Raw genomic sequence first — 20631 nt, 5'->3', positions numbered from 1 at the left:
CAGTGATAGAAATTAATAGAAGTCTATTATTGATATTATGTGATAGACGTTGATAAAAGTTTATTAGTATTTATCAATATTTTTTTTATTATTTCTAAAATTGGTTTGACATTTTTTCGACGTGAGAAAAATTTTCAATATTTTTATTTCCCTAAATATAATCCTGCAACTTAATTATAAATATTGGTGATGTTTACATTAGATCATTCAAACAAATAGCGATTATAATTCCTCGCGTTCTGATTGGTTAACAACCATCATTATTCATTACCCTTCCACTCCAAGTTTACAAAATATTTTATTTTATTTTTTTATATATAAATACGAGTATCGCTTCGAATTTCGGCCGTGGCACGTGCCTGCATTGCTCTCCTCTTCGTGTAAGAGTTCAGCCATTTCTGTCTGCACTTCAGGTTCTTCTCTCTTTCTCCTTTCACCACTCAAAAACATCATTCATCAATGATTCATATCCATTCAATGCTTCGTTTCTACTTCGTTTGATCCCGTTTTCCTTGCATAACCATAACCGCCCTGCAATTTGCTGCTCTCTCTTTTGCTCTAATCGATTTCGTTCATGTAAATCTCACTCTCTCTTTCTCTTTTGCTCGTTCTGTATTCATCTCTTACGTTTCAGGTTTTTTCCTAGATTCGTTGTCGAAATCTAGTTCTTTGTTATTCTTGTTGATTCATTGATTCAGCTTCTTCTAGATCTTGTACGACTTTTCTCAATTTCCTACGCTAACCCTAGGATTTTTATCGATTGGAGTTGTTTTGCTTGTTCGATTATTTGATCAACTAGTTTTTTTTTTTTTTTTTTTTTCTGATTTTGATTTTTTTGTTCAGTGAAGGCAGGGAGGTGAATTTATAATTTTCGGCAGATATGGTTTCCTTCGAAATGAATGACCGCAAGAGTGAGTTTGATTTCTATTATGGATATATTGTCTGTTATTTTGTATAGTGGATCGATTTCTTCTTTGAAGTAATTAGTTGTTGGTTTAGGGTTAAGCTACTTGACTTTTACAATCTTATCGATTTATTCTGTTTGTTGTTTGGTATTTAGAATGATTAGAACGGAGTGTTTTGTTGGTTTTAGGGGGTTGAATATGGTGAACTAGGCTTTGGTCATTAATGGCTATGCTATTACGTTGTTAATCTAGTATTTTTGTTTCTCGTCTGTGCTTGGATACTTGGAACTGGAATGTGCTGAGATTGCATTATGGACATTGACTCATTCACTAAGTTTAGTGCGTAGATATGAGTCCTAGGTTTCTTAGAGTCTTAGACACATATTCTGTGCAGCATATTTTGTTGGGTACTGTACGTCTACTTTGGCAATGCTCATGTATATAGGAGGGCAGCTATGTCGTTTTTTCTAATCGTTATGTTTCTTATATGAATTGTTAATTCGTATTGGCATTAATGATGAATTTGCAAATTAGCAGAGATTGGGCTAGGACTTACAGGATTTGGGATATTTTTCTCATTCCTGGGAATTGTCTTCTTCTTTGACAAGGGGTTACTTGCTATGGGAAATGTAAGTGTAGAATTTATATTTTCCACAACTCAATTAAAAAGATTTATAATTCTTGTTTCATTCTAATGTAACCTCTTAACACCACCTCTCTTCTCTGATTCACTGAATCAGATCCTGTTCTTCTCAGGAGTAACTCTCACCATTGGACTCAAGTCAACCATGCAATTCTTTATGAAACGTCAAAATTTTAAGGTTAGACATGCTCGAGAGACCTTTCCCTGCATGCTTGCTCTTTGGTGTGCATGCACTTTTATTTGACGGTATACTTCTCATTATTTGTGCAGGGGACAATTTCTTTTGGTTTAGGGTTCTTCTTTGTTATCATAGGATGGCCAATTTTTGGCATGATATTGGAAGCATATGGTTTCGTTGTCCTTTTCAGGTTTGTTGGATATATATGGCCATTTGCCAGAATTTGGATTTGTTTGTATACATCTTTTTAATCTTTGGTCAAGCTAAATGCTGATAAATTATGATGTGCAGTGGCTTCTGGCCAACATTGGCAGTCTTTCTTCAGAAAATTCCTGTTCTTGGATGGTTATTCCAGCAACCATATGTCAGATCGGTTAGTTTGTGCTTTTTTAGTAGTTATTACTTATTAATCAGTTGTTTGAATCAATTTTTGATATAGTGATAATGTTTCCTCCTCATGGAGCTTTCTTCTTCTTCTTTTTTTTAGAAAGAAAAAAAAGAAGAAAGAATTAGTTGTTTCATACAGTATTTTAAAAAGCCCTCTCGGGCGCGCGCCTAGGCCCAAGGCGTAGGTCTGGCGCCTCGCCTTGGAAAAGCGAGGCTCACAAAATAAGGCACGCCTTAGGCGTGCGCCTTTTGTGAAGCCCCAAGGATCAAAGCCTTTCTCCTTGGGGCTTTTCAATTATTTTTAAAAAATAGTAATAACTAAGGGTTTTCCTTCCTTATTAACTAAAAGGATCAAGTTACCAAACCTAGATGCAAAATTTCTTGTGTCTGGGTCCCTTTTTTTTCCATATTTTCACTTCAATTATACTCTCTCTTTTTAATATAATATTTTTATATATATTGCACCTCCCAAAAAAGAAGCCCGGGCTTTTTTGTGTGCCTTGCGCCTAGGCTCCAGAGGGCCATTGCGCCTTAAGGCGCCTTGGGCATTTAAAAACACTGATTTCATATGGACTCACACTATTTTCAATGGGGTTACATTATAATTTATTGTAAGAAAAGCGGTAGTAAGAAATTTGCACCAATTGTCTTCATAAATTGTGGGGAAGATGTAGTGAAAATGATGACCAAAGCAATATACATGTTACTGTCAATGATAACCCTAAACAACTTTCATTGAGCACCAACACAGAAAAAATCAGCCCACAAAAAGGAATCTAGCTAGAAGAAGGGACTCCAACTATATAAAATAGAATCTACTATAGAATAGTTACAAAAAGTCTTCAAAATTGAAGCCCAAAGGGATACGTGAAATTTAACTAGGGGCCAAGCATCACTTAGATCCCTTTCCAGCCCTCTAAACACATGACAATTCCACTCGTCCCAAATACCCATATAATAGCACAAACCCCAATAGGCTGTAAAAACCGACCCTTCTCACGAAAGGGCTAATGAAGGAAGAACTCGCTAATCATATAACAAATCTCCCTAATCCCTATGCCATGCACGATGCAAGAGAAACCAAAAGTCTGAAAGAAATCTCTTCACGCGGCTCTCGCGAAGTCCAAAGAATGTGCTCCAAGTCTTAAGGACTGTATGGTCTCTTGCAACAAGCAGTTTTAGCTAATATGAGGTAGAGATGAGTGAGGAAGAGTAAGGGAATAAAAGTGGTTAAAAGAGAGAAATTTGGGGCAAGGGAATGAAAGTGGTTAAAAGAGAGAAATTTTGGAGTAGGGGGAATTTTTAGGTGATGATGTAAGGTGTGGGTATTAGGTACATGGAATCATTTGCAGCAAGAGCACTGGGGTCTCAATTTTGTGTCTTTGGATTTTCATTATGGACCACTAACTGAGGTTATATCACCTTGCTATCCGAACAGTGAAGTTCTAAGTATGGTCTGCATAAAAGGATGGAGATGGGACTAGATTAATCATTGAATAAGGCAATGAAAATATAGGTGAATAAAGTATATAGACAATTTGGCCACTAAAAGCTTCAATTCTTGGAAATAGTTGTAAGGGGGGCAGAGGTCTCCATTAGAAGTGCTATTTTAAATTGTGAGTGATAAGACGGGTGGTAGTGGTAGTAATGGATGTTCTAATGACATTTTGACACACAAGTGTAGATGCGAGGATGTTGATATTTGAATGTGAGGATCCAAATGGTTGTTAAGTAGTAACAATATTTCATTGTCAATAGATTTATATAAAGAGGAGTAACTAAAGATTGCAAGATTATGTCCTTGAGCGAAATGTATTTTTGTTGTAATATCAGCAGTGGAAAACATGAGACTTATCAACAACTAGGAAAGTTATGCCATTTTAGTTTTTATATTTGAGTGCTCAGTCTAGCTTACACGTAACTCGACTATCCTCATAGGACAACCACCTGATCCTATTGCATTTAGTTGTAAAGAATAGGGTATAGATGAGTTGGTGGTTGGGTTAAGGTTAGAGGTAGTTTTGGACCAACCTGTGTTTTTGAGTTGGTTAGTTCCCCAACCCAATCAACCCAGTTAAAGAGGGAACCTAACCCTATATTTTTGGGTTAGGTTGGATCAGGTACTTCGGCTTGGATGGCAGTGTGACAAAAGAGCAGATTCAAATGGAGGCGAACACAAACATGAGAGACCTCATAAGAATGATTAGTGGATGAGAGATCTAATGTTGAGCTAGTGAAGATTTGTTGAGTAGAGGACAGAGGGGTCGAACCCAACCTAGCCGTTACGATTCGGGTTGGGTTTGTTGAGTTTATTGAACACCCCTAGCCAAGAAAACCCATAGGATAATAAATCCTAGCTAGATGGTTACCCTGACTTGAACTCATTTCCTCTTAGCCATTCGTTGTTTTCATGCCCTTATTGTGGCCGTTGGGCCAACCTACGCCATATTGGTTGGAAAATGTGGCTCTTTTTAAAAACTTGTAGCCAATCATGGAATAATAGCCATGCCCTTTACAACAACTCAAGAAAGGGCAATGTCTCGTGGAATGAGGCAAGCTGAGATGCTTCCCAGAAGATGAAGACAATTGTGATCAGTATTTCTGTTTTGGCACATCCAAACTTGGCAGAGCCTTTAATCACTGATACAGATACCCTAGATGTCAGTATTGAGGCAGTGTTGATGTTGGATCAAAGGTCAGTGGCCTTCTTCAGTCTCTGATTCTTCCTTCTCTGATATATAGGCACAAGGCAATGGATGAGTGCAAGATTACAGACGGTGTCGGTTATGACTAAATGGGGACCATATTTGTTAGGGTAAAGATTTGTTTTCAAATGGACCTCAAAAGTCCCAAAATTTGTTCAGAGCATTAGTTGGTAGGGCATCATCCTGAATTGCCAAGCTCACTGGGTATATGGTGATAACCCCGGTGGGAGGATTAGGTGGTAAATGCATATAACAAATGCCCATCATACCGAGTGTAACCATCTCACAGACTTACAGTTGCAGGAGGTGCAAACTTCTCTTGGATCACCAGCCAAATTGAGAACAATGACGAGTGAAATTGAGAATAATGAAGAGTGGTATTAACTTATGTGAAGAGGATAAGAGAGGGGAATAGTAAGGAGGAAGACTAGTTGGGGGAGAGTGTTATAAATATAATGCATTTTTGTGTTTGTTCCCATGGGGGGAGTATATGTATAGGGGTGATAACGTAAGGTTGAGGTTATATTCTTGCTTTCCTTTTCATAATGGAGTTCTAGCCAAGTTTCAATCAGTCTCAAGATGGTCAATACTTCTTCCCTGATGTCTGAAATGATTCCAAACGCTATATAATTTCAACACATTAGTTTACATCATGCTGTACTAAATTCTTAGTTTGCATTTGTATTTACTTACTTTCATGGTCTAGTTGATCTCCAGTAGTTCAAATAAGTGAGCTTTGTTCGAGCTTTTGTTTGAATTCCAACTCCACATTGTGAGTTTTTCTGGACGGCAGATTTACCTGTTTTTATTTTTAATGTTGCAGTTCTTTGACAAATATCGGGGTAGACGTGTACCTGTTTGAGCAGGGATGTTATAAATCCGTTGGTAGGTGAATTTGTAAGTTGTAAACCACTCTTGCTTGGAAGGCCCAGTTTTTGTTCAGATGGCGAGAGTAGAAAACACTGATAATGATGAGAACGAGCTTGCTCTGTTATCCAAAAAAGGAAAAAAAGAAAAGAAGAAAGAAAGAAAGTAAGAACAAAAAAACTGAGAAACAAACACAAACTCTTTTTTTTCTTTTTAACTTTTTGGTTTTTGATAATTTCATTTGTGTAAAAAGTAATTGTGCCGTGTAGCTGAACATTTTACAGTTGCTAATGTCAAAATTCTTGATGTCATTCTTTGTATTTTTAGGGGAGGAGAAAAAGATATGTTCATACTTCTATGGGTTACTGATTTTGCATTTCTATATAATAATGAAAAATACTGATAAATGTGGAAGGTCTTCATGGGACTATCGTATTTAGGGAATATGGATTGAGATTATTTGTTGAAGTTAATACACCGTCTTGAAAAATGTGTTTTTGATTTTAACACTTTTTTTTAGGCTTAAAGCACTGTTTTTGGCAGCAGATTCATTCCGTCCAATTTATTTTAAAATTTATTAGATGATATATTTATAAAGCATACAATTAGTTCTCGCCTTGTACATGCTATATATTTGGTTGACTATAATGGACATGTTCTTTTTCTCTAATTTGTTTGTTTAATTTTGTAATATCATATAATTCATAATACATTATATAATACATTGTTTAATTTAACAAATAAGGTGAGTTTATAACTTCAAATACTATGTTTATTATTACATTTTTTTAAAAATAATTTTACATTTTAAAATGAACATAACTCAAATGGCATAATGTTATCAAAATGACATAGTTCAATTAGAAATATCCATGTATTTCGTTGGAAAATTGTTGATTGGATGGATAATGGGGAAGGGACTGGAGATCATTTTTTTCCTATTGACTAAACAGGGACGAGGACAGGGATTATATTCTTTGTTCTTGTCCCCAACTCGATTCCCCACCCTCCCTTGATGAATATATTATATATTTATATTTATATAATAATTATTATTATTCTTATTATTATTATTAACTTATAATCTCTTTACATGATAAATAAAATGAGTTTACTATAATAATAATTATTATGATTTTATCTATATATATTCTACAAAAATTGTGGTATAAAAAATTAATTATTTTTAATTTTCACTTCAACCTTTTCGTACTTCAATATATTTCAAAATAAAAGATTATTTTATCGCGGTTTAGATAGCGAACTACTATTATTTTATATATACACATTTTTCAAATTTTGTTAACATATGGATCATGGTGTTCAAAAAAATTCAAGCTTCAGTGTCATAAAATATTCAAATAAATATGCTATAATTTCTAATCTCAATCTCGTTAAAATTGGTTTGACATTGGTGAAGTCCTAATTTCCATTCTAGATCATAGCTAAGTCTTAATTCTTTCCATCAATTCTTATTTCAAGAATTTCGATTCGTTTATAAAAAGTCAAATAATATCACAACTTTTTACTCTGTCAAAAAGGATATTTTTTAAATAAAGAGCAAAATTCAGAGATTCATTTTATAATGTAGCCTAAAAATTATTGAAAAAATTGCTATGTTCGACTTGAAATGGTTCAAAATCGATAGCAGAAGGTTCATCTTCAACATTCATACAAGAATCAGCACTATTATTTCACATATTGCGAACAAAAACTAGACCCAATGTCACTGGATGTCTAGAGAATTATGAAATAAATTTGATAATTTTCTTGATACATTTGTTAGCTTCTTTATCAATAAATCTTTTAAATTCAAACAAAATTGTCGACAATGGTGGTTCATGCCAGTTTAGATTGATCCATTCCATATGATGTGCAAAGAGGACCAAGATCACATCATCCGCGAACAAAATTTCATTCCCACACAAATCAAACAGAAACTGAGGAAGGCCTTTCCATAAGCCAAAATAATAACCTATTGTTTCTTAAAAGAAGATCGTCAGCTTTGTTTATACCTTGAAAGATAATCCTCCCCCGAGCAATTTGATGCATATCTCATCATATGGAGGCACTGAAAACATTTTATATACACAACAATAAGAGAAAAGGATCTACAACTGCTGGATGATGTTCATTTTTCCTAAATCCTATCATTCAAATAGAAGCAAAAAATTCTTCACAGAGAATTTTCAATAACGAAGAGAGCGCAACAGTCACATTGCAGAAGTCAGCCCAGATAGATCATAGACATATACTCGATTTGAATCTCAATCATTAAGGGAGTGAACATTGCACGAAAACTCAATTTTCTACTCCAACTATTGATTCTGCTTTCAGTTCCTTTGCCTAAGACTTGATTTTCTGCTCTCCTGTGATTGCATCAACTTCCTTGTCAGACTTAATAAAAAATCTGAATTACTTTCAATTCTCTGTCCATTTCCCTTTCCTGAGTTTTCACGAATTATATTCAACCCTTTTTCCTCTTCTGAGTATCTGACATGAGACTCTCTTTACTTCCGCTCCTAGTATTTTTCAACTTTGTCATGCTTCTTGTACAAACACCTTGTCTTCCTCGAATCTGGAGGTTCATGTCCACCTTAGCTTCTTGACTAGCGTGCAAGGAATCCTTTACATCATCATTCTTCCCCTCATTCCAGAAACTTTGCTCCTTGAGCGGGGTCTCTAGTCCAGATTTTAAATCTTGTGTTGGACTACAACTTGAATTTGAGTTCATAAAGAAGCCATAATTAGTTTCTCCATAAGTGGACAAGGAGAGGTCTCGCAACCTAGCTACTGCAAGCTTATCCAAGTCAGGTTCTAAATTATGACTTGTACCTTGATCGTCAGAACGAGAAGTACTTGCTTTAAAACACTCAAAAGAAGATTTTTTATCTGAACTAGAACCCATATAGTCTTTCCAATTGAAGGGAAAGCCAAGAAGGAAATGATTGTACACCTGCTCAAGTTGCATGTCATTAACTTTCCTCAGTTTCTTGATATTTCCAATAATGCTCAGGACAGGATATCCTCCATCAGCAATGGCTCGAGAACATAAAGTTAGGTGAAATAAGAACAAATGGCCTGCATACATACCTTTGGTGGAAAGCCATTTTCATGTGTTCGTGATCTATTTATGAAGCCACTGACTGAAATGATAATCCCATCAGTTGCCTCGAGTACAGTGGTTTCGTGTCTCTTAGAAATCGCTGCAGAATAAAATGCTCTTATCCCAGCTCTCCTGCAATAATGAATCAGATTTTTTTTTTTTTTTTTTTTTTTTGAGCACAGAGCATTAATCCCCATACTAATAGAGGACAGAAGTGCAAACGAACTGTTCACAAAACAATGAAAAGAAATAGCACAGATAAGATCTCAATATACAGTATATGAGAATGAAAACTATTCACTTTTTACACAATCAGACCAATGAAAGGAAGGTCAGTCATCAATTAAATTTCTCAGTCTTGGAAAATAAATTATGCATAGAGTAAAGGGCTTCAGTTTTGCTCATTCAGCAGATTTTATCATCTTCTTTATCCTCCAGTTCTATTTATTTCTTTCATCCTTTCCCTCCTCAAGAATTAATTCTGGTTCTATTTTCATAAGAGATAACCTGAAGAGAGAGTACAAAAGATACTCCCCATTGTTTGTGGCTAAAAATTACACTAAACTACTCATCTTAGTTAAAAATAAAACAAATGTTATATCTAAACTACTCATCTTAGTTAAAAATAAAACAGATGTTAAGTCTTCTCCAACGCATTATATAGTTAGGTTATTGAGAATATTTCAATCAATTTCAAAACTTCACCAAGTCATAGTAAAATTCCTTTTCAAATTTACATCAAGATCAAATATTAGAATACAGATAAGCCAGCAAACATTGATACGGTGAACAATTTATCTTTAGCAACAAAACTTAGCCAGTCAAACACATTTCTTCAAAGAACAAACAACAAAACAAAACAACGGAAGCAGATAAGGAGCAGAAAACCGAACGAGTTTGGGGAGGCAATGTCTTACTCTCTGGATGCAAACCCTCCGATAGCCAAGCCCTCGCCGTCGTTAGCCTTTACCAGCCACCAATCGTCCAGGAAAACCTAAGCGAGAGAAAAAACACAGAAAATCTGAAAACAAACAACGAAATATGAGAAAGTGTTGTACTGAGGGAGAAATGGAGGAAAACGTACTGATTTGAGTGTGGAAGGAATGATGGATGTGGAACAGGTAACCGGAGTTTTTGGCGTCGTGGCGGTGGCGATCGGCTTCCGGTCGGCGTTGAAGGGAATGGAGGGGGGAGTGGCAGAGGCGGACTTGCTTCGAGTTCTGGGTCTTCTGCCCATGGTGGCCGATGGGCGGGAAGACGAAGAGAAGAACTGCCATTCTTTGATTTCGTCTCCTTTTCATTTATTTATTTATTTAAAAAAAAAATATATATTTTTGGCTAATAATTTAGATTTGAACTTTTGGTATGTAACGATTTAGTTCTTGTATATTCAATTTTGTAACAATTTAGTTCCTAAATTTTAGTATGTAATAATTTAGTCCTGATATTTTTAAATTCATAACAATTTAGTCCCTAGTAAACAAATTTATCAAAATTAGATGTCAACTTTTAATACTTTATAATGTAGATTTCGTATTTTCTAAAAAAAATATTGTATCTCTAATTAGCTTATAGTTTATTTATGCAATAAATCTTATTAAATCTTAACTCTAATTTCTACAATAGGGACTTAATTGTTGTAAATTTGAAAGTATAAGGACTAAATTGTTGTAGACCACCTCAAGATCTTCCCCACTATTCTCATGGTATTCTAGATTGAGTTGTGGAACTCAAAAACTTGAATCAAGGGATGAAGAAGAAAAACTCACTGCTGCAACTTTGTTGAAGAACCATTCTTCAAACCAGCTTTTCTCTCAAAAACTCTATGGATTGCATGCCCGATTTTCACACCAATCTCTTCAATATATTGCAGATCAACATGCAAAAAGAAGACAATGCAAATATATTGCTTCATGTATGAGCTACTTAGGTGATGGATAATGGAAAAAATCCATTTTTCCATTTTGTATTTTTGTTTTCCAATTTTTCCAATTTTATCTAAAAATCAAAATTTGATTTTATAAATCTATTTTGATTTTAAAAATGAAAATTTAATTAATTTCATAAATTAATTATTAAATAAAACTTAATTAATTTAATATCAAATATTAAATTAATTTTAACACATATCCATCTTTATATATTTAAATCATATTTAAATATATAAATTCTCCTATTCCGTTTAATTCTAAAATTAAACATATAATTATATCTCATATAATTACTAATTCCCTTAATTCTAATTTGAACGTTTCAAATTAACTTATCACACTATTCTAGAGCTAGTCCGTTACGAGCTAATAGGCGATCTCGTGGACCTACAGATCATGGGCTCCAACAATCTAAGATTAATTGGCTAAACTCATTAGACCAAATTAATCTCCATTCGTTAACTAATGGGTCATCCACTAAAGCCCATAGGTGCACTCTCCTCACTGTAGATATATTATGTTCACATGATTTAACCATAATCAGCAAGTCGATCCTTCACAAGTTGTTCGTAATAACGGTTGGGTCAAATATCTGTTTTACCCCGAGATTACGTCTTATTCCTCAAGTCCCTACTGATCCTCTAATGAACAACTAGTTTGTGATCCAATCACCAAACCAAACTCTTTCAGCCCAATGAGAGAGTGGGGCCCCTTGTTCAAGACCTGGATTCAGTACTTGAGAGAACAACCTTTCTCCTATTCCTAAATCGAGTAGGCGTGAACTCTGGCGCTATTGAGCCAACCCTCAACTATGTAAATCTAAGGGCAATCCCGAATAAACAAGAGTTCATAGTTAGCTGCCCTTATAAACAAGAGTTCATAGTTAGCTCAGGATTAAGATCGAGTTATCTAGGTCATCTAGGTGAAATAGTTAGTCTTAAATAGTAAACAACGTTATAAAGTAAGAGTGACTTAGCCCTCACTCCTCATGTCATAACATGTACAAATTAGGATCACATCATATGTAGCACTTTACAATTCTTTGTAACAACTACATAGTAGACCGCATCCAATGGTGTTACCAGAACAAGGTACCCAACTTCATTCATGTACCATAGATCATTTTGACTATTTATTCGAATCCGATCCACTCTTCTGTCTCCACATAAAGTTCAAGTACTCATACAATAGTCATGGGTCTTAGTTTATTGGATTTAAACTTTCATACAATTTATGAGATCAATAACAAGTATATTGGTAATAGAAAATGTTTATCATTTTATAAACTGCGAGTTTTTAGAACATAAAACTCAACATCTTCTTACTGATTGTGGAAAATCCACTACCGTGGAGGTTCGTTGAGGAAGAAGGATTACTGGAAAATTGAGAAGGTCTTCAAAGGTGAGTTCTTTCTTCTTCCCGGTAGTTTTTATTCAAAGCATGCTTAGTCTACTATTTACGCATTGTGAATGCTGTGTACTATTTTTATTCTATTATATGTTGTAAATTTCTAAAACAAAAATTGAAAGTACAGTGATCACTTGTTTCCACTATGGGATTTGATCCTTTCATGAAGTTGGTTGTGCGGAAGAGGTTGTTGAAGGTGATTTTCGCTAGTGTTTATAGTCAAAGGTGGTTATCGAAACCTGAAGTTGGTCGCACGAAGGTGATTTCGGAGTTGGCCACCAAAGTTTTTATCAGATGCGGTTGTCGGAGCCTGAAATTGATCATCAAAGTTGGTCGCGCGAAGGTGCCGTCGGAGATGGTTGCCAGAGTTGTCATCAGAGATGGTTGTCATAGCCTAAAATTGATCATCGAAGTTGGCTATGTGAAAGTGGTTATCGGAGATGGTTCTTGATGCGTGGCACAATAGTCGTCAATGGTGGCCCATGAATGGAGCCATTGAAAACATTGAAGGAAAGGAGAGGTAAGGTGAGTTGGGTTGAGTTAGTAAAATATACCAATTCAACTCCACTAATATTTTAAGTTGGTGGATCAAACATCAAGTTGGTATATTTTTCCAACTCAATTCAATTCATATTGGTATGCCAAACACCCTCTTCACCACACATAGAAAAATTCAGAATATATATATACATATATATGATAAATGAATATAATATATAAAAATAGGTGTAGCTTACCGGTCGCTCTAGGAATCTTCAATCTGTATGATATTTTCTTGTATGAAAATTATTTATTGATCTATTATATTTTCTTGTATGAAAATCATTATTATTATTAAATCGATTTCGACAAAAAATAATTTGAAAAGACAAATTTATCGAAAATATAAAGATTAAAATTGGACAATTGAAAGTATAAAAATTAAAATTGAATAAATTTCAAAATATGAAGATCATAATGGTATTTTAAGAAAAAAAAAATTAGAAAGACGAATTTCAAACCTGAACAAAGAGAATATGATCCTCTTACCACACTGGAAACGATCCTGATTACTACCAATCAATTGGATGGTTTTAGGAAAGCTATTGATAACTGTGCTTTGATTGATCTTGGGTTAAAAGGATATAATTTTACTTGGGGCTAGACATTTTGCTAATGGTAAATTACTTCTTAATCATGCTATGTTATTGCAAATGTAGAAATTTCCAGGTCAGCTACCTGGATGATTCACTCTTTGGATCATATGGAAATCCACAAATAACTTGTAACACTAAAATATGGAAGTAACTGACCATTTTGCAAATGGTCAGTTACTTCTTAATCATGTTTGTATAGAGCATTGACATAATTAATAAGGTAAATCTTTTTACTCATTGTTATCACATCAACAAGTACTTAAAGACATGTTTATAATTAATAAGGTAATCTTTCTACTAAATCATCAAATATGGATTGATAACATGATCCAAAGAAATAAAATCCTTAACACACTTTGATTTTTTCATGAAACAGAAAGAACAACTAATTTACAAATTCCATTGTCAATCAGACTCCTCAAGGTTTCAAAGACAGAAGTGAACATAATAGCTTCAATTTTCCGACTGTCCAAAGTACCTTCCAGAAATGGTGGAAAGGATATTAAGCATTATAACCTCGTCGTCAAGCTCGGTCTTCTTGGCCCGCAAGCTGGCACATTTCCGAAGTAGACTTCTGAAAGCAGCACAAGTATCTGCATCCAGAGGAGTATCAACTGCTGCACTCAAAGCAAACAGCCAAAGACAATCGGTCTTTGACAATGTTGTTTGTGTTTCTAATGAGTTTATACGTTTCTTCAACGATGAAACACGAAACACAGAGTTCATCTTTGAGATTGCTGATAAAGATGGATAATCGTTGCAACTATTTTCCTTTGCTGAAGTGCTGCCATTTGATTCCTCAGTTTGATGCGAGTCGATGTTGTAGGCAGGCAAGACCCTTGGCTGAGCAATCAAGTCAGGAATTGCAGAATCAATCTTTTCATGGAGGATGAAATCAGACTGCTCAAATTCTTCAGAGTGTGATAGAGCCTGATATGGCAATTAGCAATTTAGCATCATCAAGAAAACCCATGATTTTCTTTTTTCCAGCCAAGAGTACTCATTTCAAGTATTCTCTTTACAACTTTCCATTCCACTCTATGACTATAAAAGTTTGACTTCAAATTTTTAATTAGCAATTTAGCCCTTTAGCATTTAAATCTCAATTTTGGTCTTTTTGATTTTCATTAAATGACACATTTAATTTGAAGTTATATTCTAAACTAGTGCAAGAATGATGTAACTCACTAACTCGAATTTTCATTTATAAGCCATTCAGATGATCAACTTACAGTAAGAATCAAACATAGAAGTATATTCGGAACAAACAGATCATTGGCAGTTAACCAAGAGCCAAAAGAACGAAATAAAGTATAGAACATGGGATATAGAAAATTTAAGACGTAGGCATTCAAATGCATTTTTTCTGATTATTGATGAGGTAGATGTAAATTACCTCACGCAGGTTAGAAAAATCAGCAAGAAATGCATTCTCCCACTCTTTTGAAGGCAGTAAATGGTCGGGGCACTTGGCAATCCCAGGGATAACGGGCATATAAACACTTTGCTCTTTCTTAAAATTACTTCTATCAACTTTTGCCAACGTCACATTTGGAATATGGGAAGCTTCCCACCTAACAAGAAAAAGATTGATAAACATTTTAACAATAATCACACAAGCAACATCAAACATGAACTATCAGCTTGGTGGAATACTCTCTAAATGAAGAAGTGAGGACTCCTCCATGTATATTCTCTACTTGGAGGATTTCCTTGGAACGAATCAGTTAAGTTGTGTTTTTTGAGCAAAGAGACATAAATGTGTGAAATTGAGAATTTATTCTTAAAAATCTGTGGCTTTTCAATTATTAATTAAAATTTAGGGAAAAATCAACATTTAACCCTAAACTTACCTTCTTGTATCAATTTCCAACCTAAACTTTCAATTTCATCAAATAAAACCCTAAACCTAGATAAGTATTGCAATTTTTATCCTCTAGTCAATCGCCACTAATTCACCAACTAATGTCAACAAAAAGCAATGTAAAAGCTTACATAAACTCACCTGCCACTACTTTTAATAAAATTAAGATTTCAATCAAAACTAACCATTGAATAATCCAGATAATCTAGATAAAATTCACAAATTTGAACGAACATTTAGCACCACTGACCTTTTTCTATAAGATCTTATCAATATTGTATCAGATACATGTTTTATGATTCATCTAACACATATGAGAATATATATATATATATATATATATATATATAGATAGATAGATAAGAAAGAGAGCACTTTTTTATAATCTTTTGAACAACTGGGTCTTACCCCTAAAGGACTTCCGTGAAGCAAACCTAACAACATATGAGCTCCCAAGGCCAAAACTAAACATCAAAATGGATTGCACAAGCCAAACAGGCCACTTAGCTCATAAAGTCTCTCTCCACAGTCCCTGCTCCCTATATTCAGGGACATACACTAGGTGTGTACATGGATTGAGTTGGGTTGAGTTGAGGGTGTTTTTTGGACCAACCCGAATTGGGTTGACAACCCAAAACACCCAAATAAAGTCTCCAACCCAACCCTTAAAACTCGGGACAGGTTATAACTTTTTTCCTTTTTAATTAAATATATGTAAATTTATCTACAACACATGACTAATAACTAATGTCTCATAAAATTTAAATGTTAAATACCAAATATCTATGATATTTATTACAAACTTTAAACAAAGATAAATATAATAACAATTTTAAAAGAAAAATATTAAAAATTCATAATTTAATCAAGCTTTAAACAAAGAGAAATATAAATTTACCAAATATATACATATATATAACTTCAGGTTGGGTTGAGTCAACTCAATATTTTTTTAGCCAACCCGTGACCCAAACCAACCTAACAAAAATAGGAAAAGTTTAACCCAACCCAACTTGAAAAAACTAACCCAACTCAACCTTTACATTTTGGGTTGAGTAGTCCGGATTGTTCGGGTTGTTAAGTCATTTAAACACCCCCATCATACACTTTAGTGAGTCATTCATCCTCATCCAAATCACAAAAGTCAAATAAAGAGAAAAAGTCATGATTGTGAATTGACCTCCGACCAAAAGGACCAAGGACGTACATAATTAAAATACCCTCGATGAACCTTGAGCTTCTAAAAGTTGATGCACTTTACATTCAAAATCAGGGCAAATGTAAACAAATCCTGATCATAGTATCTAGATTGTATTTTAAGCTTGTCCAATCGTAGATGCATAATTATTAAAACAACTATGAAGTTAGGTGAAAATAGTTGTTACCATATATGGTTGATTTATAGACAACAGACTCCTAATCGCATAAAGTAACAAAGAATTAAACAATGTCAAGATATTAGATTTGTGTTGACAACATCATCTCCCTAGTCATTCTCAACACAATACTATTATTACCCTAACCAAATGGGACATTCCATCTCACATCACCGCCTCCAAAAATCCCCTCACATAGTTTTCTCAATTCTCTTGATAATACAAGGAACGTCAAAAAGGACAAGAAATACAAAGGAAACAACAGAAAACCTCATTTTTATACATAGAAGTAAATATGGCAGACAGGACTAACTGAAAAAGAGCAACCCTCACACCTTCAGAAAAAAATGCTCTCTACCACCCAACATAGGATGCAGTAGTACTCCATAGTTTTTGTTTTAATTTAACAAAAGCATTCCAACTGTTCCAGCAATAAAATACCAGCAGTAAAATAGTAGGCACATCTATGTCCAAAACGAGGCGATAATATTTCTAGCACATTGCAGCTTTTAAATTCTGTTTAGACCTCTAAGCCACACTTTCAGTTTCATCCTAAGATGAACTTTATACCATTTTTCTATGATTCAAAGATGTAATCATGTTTTCAAAGGTGAGTCTATATGTTAGGAACCCTCGGTGTGGAACATACCATGACAGGCACCGTTTCTCTCTTCAGAAAGAAGAAATTTTTTACCCAAAAGCCTATATCTTTAAACTGTCTCTTAAAAATTCATTCTTTCCTTCATTTTCCATTGTCTCGCTATTTTCTAAACACTATACTATACCTTTTCACATGTCATATTATTATTCTACAGTTGGTTTTCTCATTTTGTCTTTTTACTTCATATGTAAGACAAACTGAATTATTATGCCTAATTGCATCTCACAATTTAAACCTCTTCATTTGCTTGACTTCGTTAATACTTAATGCTTGTTTGTCATCCGATTCATTTTATGGTGAAGGTCATTTTGTCTAATAATTTGTAGAACTAGAGAATCAAGCAGTATCTCAACTTAAGCTGGAGAAGTTCTAAAATAACATGTGGGGCGAATGAGTTATATAAAACATTAGCAACTCAAATGAGTTATATAAAACATTAGCAACAAGCAAGTAATAATAATTACATATAAGAACTTACCTGACGCGTCTAAGATATTCTAGTCCATCTTCTGGAGGTCCTGAATCAAAATTGGGTTCTCCCTCCACCAGAAAGGCAGGTCTCTGAATACTTTGGTAATATTTATCCTCATCCCTATCTTCGCTGACACTATGACTGCAAGAGGGTTCCAAAATTACAAAGTTTGTACTTTCATTATCACCTTCCATGTCCTCTATCTCACCATCCAAGCTTTCTGAACATCCCTCCCCTGTTCAGTTGCCACAGAACTTTAGTGATCTTATTAAACTGTTTAAACATCAAATTTCACCCCCAAAAAGAATACGTAGGATTCTGATGTCAGTTTAAAAGAAGAGAGATGACATGCTTGTTTCCTTTTTTTAGAAAAAAAAGAAGAAGAGAGATGACAAAATCACGACACACAAATGAGTAAAAAGAATTGAATTACTTTCATATTATTCAGCACCATACTACTGAGTTTGCATCATGTACAAAAGAATGCGATTACAATCATTTCTAAGCAAAAAGGAACAGAAACTTTATGTAATCGGTATATTTGTACAGACAAAAACTATCATTCGCCTATTACAGAAAACATGTTGATTTTGATGCACATAAGGTCTTTAGTTGGATTGATTTAGTCCATTCTTCAATGCACAAAAATATTCATATGATTCCATCTTCCCCTTGCAGCAACAACACCTGTGCACAAGAGAAATTGAAACATCAAAATGACACAATCAAAACCAAAAACCATGACAATAATTGTGAAGCTCAGTTGTTTCAAAATAATAAATCATCTTCTGAAAGAAAATAAGATATTGAGAAAGCCAAAATAGGTTCACCATTCATGAGTTTTTTTTTACTATCCAATCAAAGGGCATTCGTCCACGATGAAAAATAATGTGCTAAAAATCCTCAACTCAAAACGTGGTTTACCATGCAGCAGAATAAACGAGGAAAAGACTCAACAGAAAGTACCTTATCAAATCAACGAAAACAAAATAATAAAAATGAATAGCAATATTCGCAGGCAAAGAAGTTGCAATAACAATTTATTCTGGGGAAAAAAAATCTAAAGAAGCCATTCATAGACACCTTCAAAACAGTGACAGTAGCCATACATTAGAATCCTAAGCAACCATTCATAAACAAACTTCATAAGCAACTTAGTTACATCCATCATTCATAGATCCGATTCTTATAAGACTGAAGCAATATAAATAAAAATACTTACTTATAATTGAAGAGGCTTCTTCTCTCTTAACTAAAGGTTGCCTAGGATCAGAGGTGGAGCCAATCTTCATTGGGTAATTCGAGCTTGTTAAACTACTGTATTCCCTTGCCACACCGGGCAAAAGTTCCTTGCATATAGCTTTCCACAATCTCCTCTGTTCTGCAACATTCACAAACCTCAGTGCTTCCATATCTTTCCTTGAATACACTATCTTGTTTCCTTCCGCAATTTTTTGGCGTCCATTGACTTTATCAAGTTCATTCACATTCCCCAGATTCCAATTCATCTCAGAGACCTTCGCTTCCCTTGCCTTCCTCCTCGATCGTTTAGCCTTTTTCCCTCCTCTATCAGGTTCATGGGATTTGTTCACCTTCATCTGCATTGACCTTTGTGGACACACAATACCAATCCCTTCTCCATTTCCAATTTTGGAGACATGAACCGGTTCAACTAATGCTGTTTCGTCTATTACTTCAATCTTCAATGAATTTCTGAGAGACAAATGACTTCGTCTGAGAACATTCATCTTTTCAGAATCATTTTGCCGATCAGCAATCTTCTCCTCATCAATAAGAATCGTTTTGCTGCAACTATCCACACTCCCTCTTGAGCTAGGGGGGTTGTTTCCCTTCTCTAGATGAATTTGATCTCCAGGAACCAACATGGCATCGAGTTCTTCCAATAGTAATTTCTTTTTAATTTCCAAAATGCTCTCAGGATCCGTTTCTTTCTTCAACAACTCCTCCGTTCGTGCAAATGCTTCTTTGTCAGCAGCCAACTGAACTTCTTGTACAAGTTCTTCCTTCGAACAGTCTAGATTCCCATCAAAACTTAGCACACTTCTTGCAAAATCTTTCTCTACTTCATCGATCGCAACATCTTGCTTACCATCTTCCACGGCATCGAGCGTTTCAAAATCATGGACAGCATCCACCTTGAGAGGTTCTTTTCTGAGCTCCACATCAAGATTCTGAATCTTGCCCACCACCAGACTTCCCATATTTCCTCCGTTTTCAGAAGACCCACAAGCCGATTTCTTGTGGACAGAAGTTTCTGGGTTTTCTTGGGTAGAAGCGGAAGCCGCACTGTTTATGACTTCAGAGTCCTGGTTTTGATTCGAGACGATCAAAGGGAAGGTCTTGTCGTCGGCAGAGATCTTAAAGGCAGAATCAATCGGTTTACAAGAAGACTGTGAGTTCTCGGATGGTGAGAATTTTGGATTAAACCCATCGCCATAGTCAGAACTTATCTCATCCGCCATTGCTCAAAGAAAAGCGGGAGGGTTTAGCAGCGGCACCCAATAAGGAATGAAAAATTGGGGTTTAACATATATGAGTGTAGGGTAGCTTTGACTTGGATTTGCACTAGAGGTCGAGACTCTGAGAGATAGTAAAATAAATATATATATTTAAATTATTAAAAAAAAAACCACTAAATCGTACCAAATAGCTAAGAATCTCTTTATATTTTTCCTGAAAATATATAATAATTTAAAAAATTGAAAAAAAATTATTCCTGATAGAAATGTTTAGAATGTTGTTTCTTAGGTATGGATTCACGAGATAAAAAAAAATATTTTTAAATAAATCATTTTTAGTTAAATTTTAAGTAGTGGTCAATTATTTCGATTTTTTTCAATATTTTTAAAATTAAACACTTGTTAAGGAAATTTTTTATTTTTTTTTTAAAGTTCAAGGATATTATTGAAACATTTGAAAGTTTAGTGGTATTTTTTAACCAAAATACTAAAGGGAGTTTAGAGTATTGAGTT

The 20631-nt window shown here is 34.5% G+C and overlaps 3 protein-coding genes across 5 annotated transcripts; 1 reads left to right on the top strand and 2 right to left on the bottom strand.

Annotated features, from left to right (window-relative positions):
- Positions 1-325: 325 nt before the first annotated feature.
- On the top strand, positions 326-6050 carry LOC120071258 (vesicle transport protein GOT1-like). Of its 3 annotated transcripts, none has more exons than XM_039023460.1 (7): positions 326-413; positions 844-911; positions 1443-1534; positions 1646-1726; positions 1819-1916; positions 2018-2099; positions 5642-6050. In XM_039023460.1, the coding sequence occupies exons 2-7, from the start codon at positions 881-883 to the stop codon at positions 5678-5680; spliced, it is 423 nt and encodes a 140-aa protein (XP_038879388.1). In that variant the 5' UTR covers positions 326-413; positions 844-880; the 3' UTR covers positions 5681-6050. The 3 variants fall into 3 exon arrangements, with proteins under 3 accessions (XP_038879388.1, XP_038879546.1, XP_038879468.1); XM_039023618.1 differs by having other exon boundaries at positions 336-413; positions 849-911; XM_039023540.1 differs by lacking the exon at positions 326-413 and adding an exon at positions 420-576.
- A 1794-nt stretch (positions 6051-7844) lies between these two features.
- LOC120073151 lies at positions 7845-10074 on the bottom strand. The gene is made up of 4 exons (XM_039025808.1): positions 9876-10074; positions 9709-9785; positions 8779-8923; positions 7845-8641 (listed from the first exon to the last, which is right to left on the bottom strand). The coding sequence occupies exons 1-4, from the start codon at positions 10026-10028 to the stop codon at positions 8153-8155; spliced, it is 864 nt and encodes a 287-aa protein (XP_038881736.1). The 5' UTR covers positions 10029-10074; the 3' UTR covers positions 7845-8152.
- Positions 10075-13539: 3465 nt separating this feature from the next.
- Positions 13540-20218, bottom strand: LOC120088652. Its single transcript, XM_039046070.1, has 4 exons — positions 18861-20218; positions 17645-17873; positions 14662-14839; positions 13540-14195 (listed from the first exon to the last, which is right to left on the bottom strand). The coding sequence occupies exons 1-4, from the start codon at positions 20119-20121 to the stop codon at positions 13719-13721; spliced, it is 2145 nt and encodes a 714-aa protein (XP_038901998.1). The 5' UTR covers positions 20122-20218; the 3' UTR covers positions 13540-13718.
- Positions 20219-20631: the final 413 nt, after the last annotated feature.

The sequence above is a fragment of the Benincasa hispida genome, chromosome 1 (genome assembly GCF_009727055.1).
Source record: "Benincasa hispida cultivar B227 chromosome 1, ASM972705v1, whole genome shotgun sequence".
NCBI classification, from domain to species: Eukaryota; Viridiplantae; Streptophyta; class Magnoliopsida; order Cucurbitales; family Cucurbitaceae; genus Benincasa; species Benincasa hispida.
The sequence above is the reverse complement of the archived record's forward strand: the minus strand, read 5'-3'. Positions and strand labels throughout refer to the sequence as shown.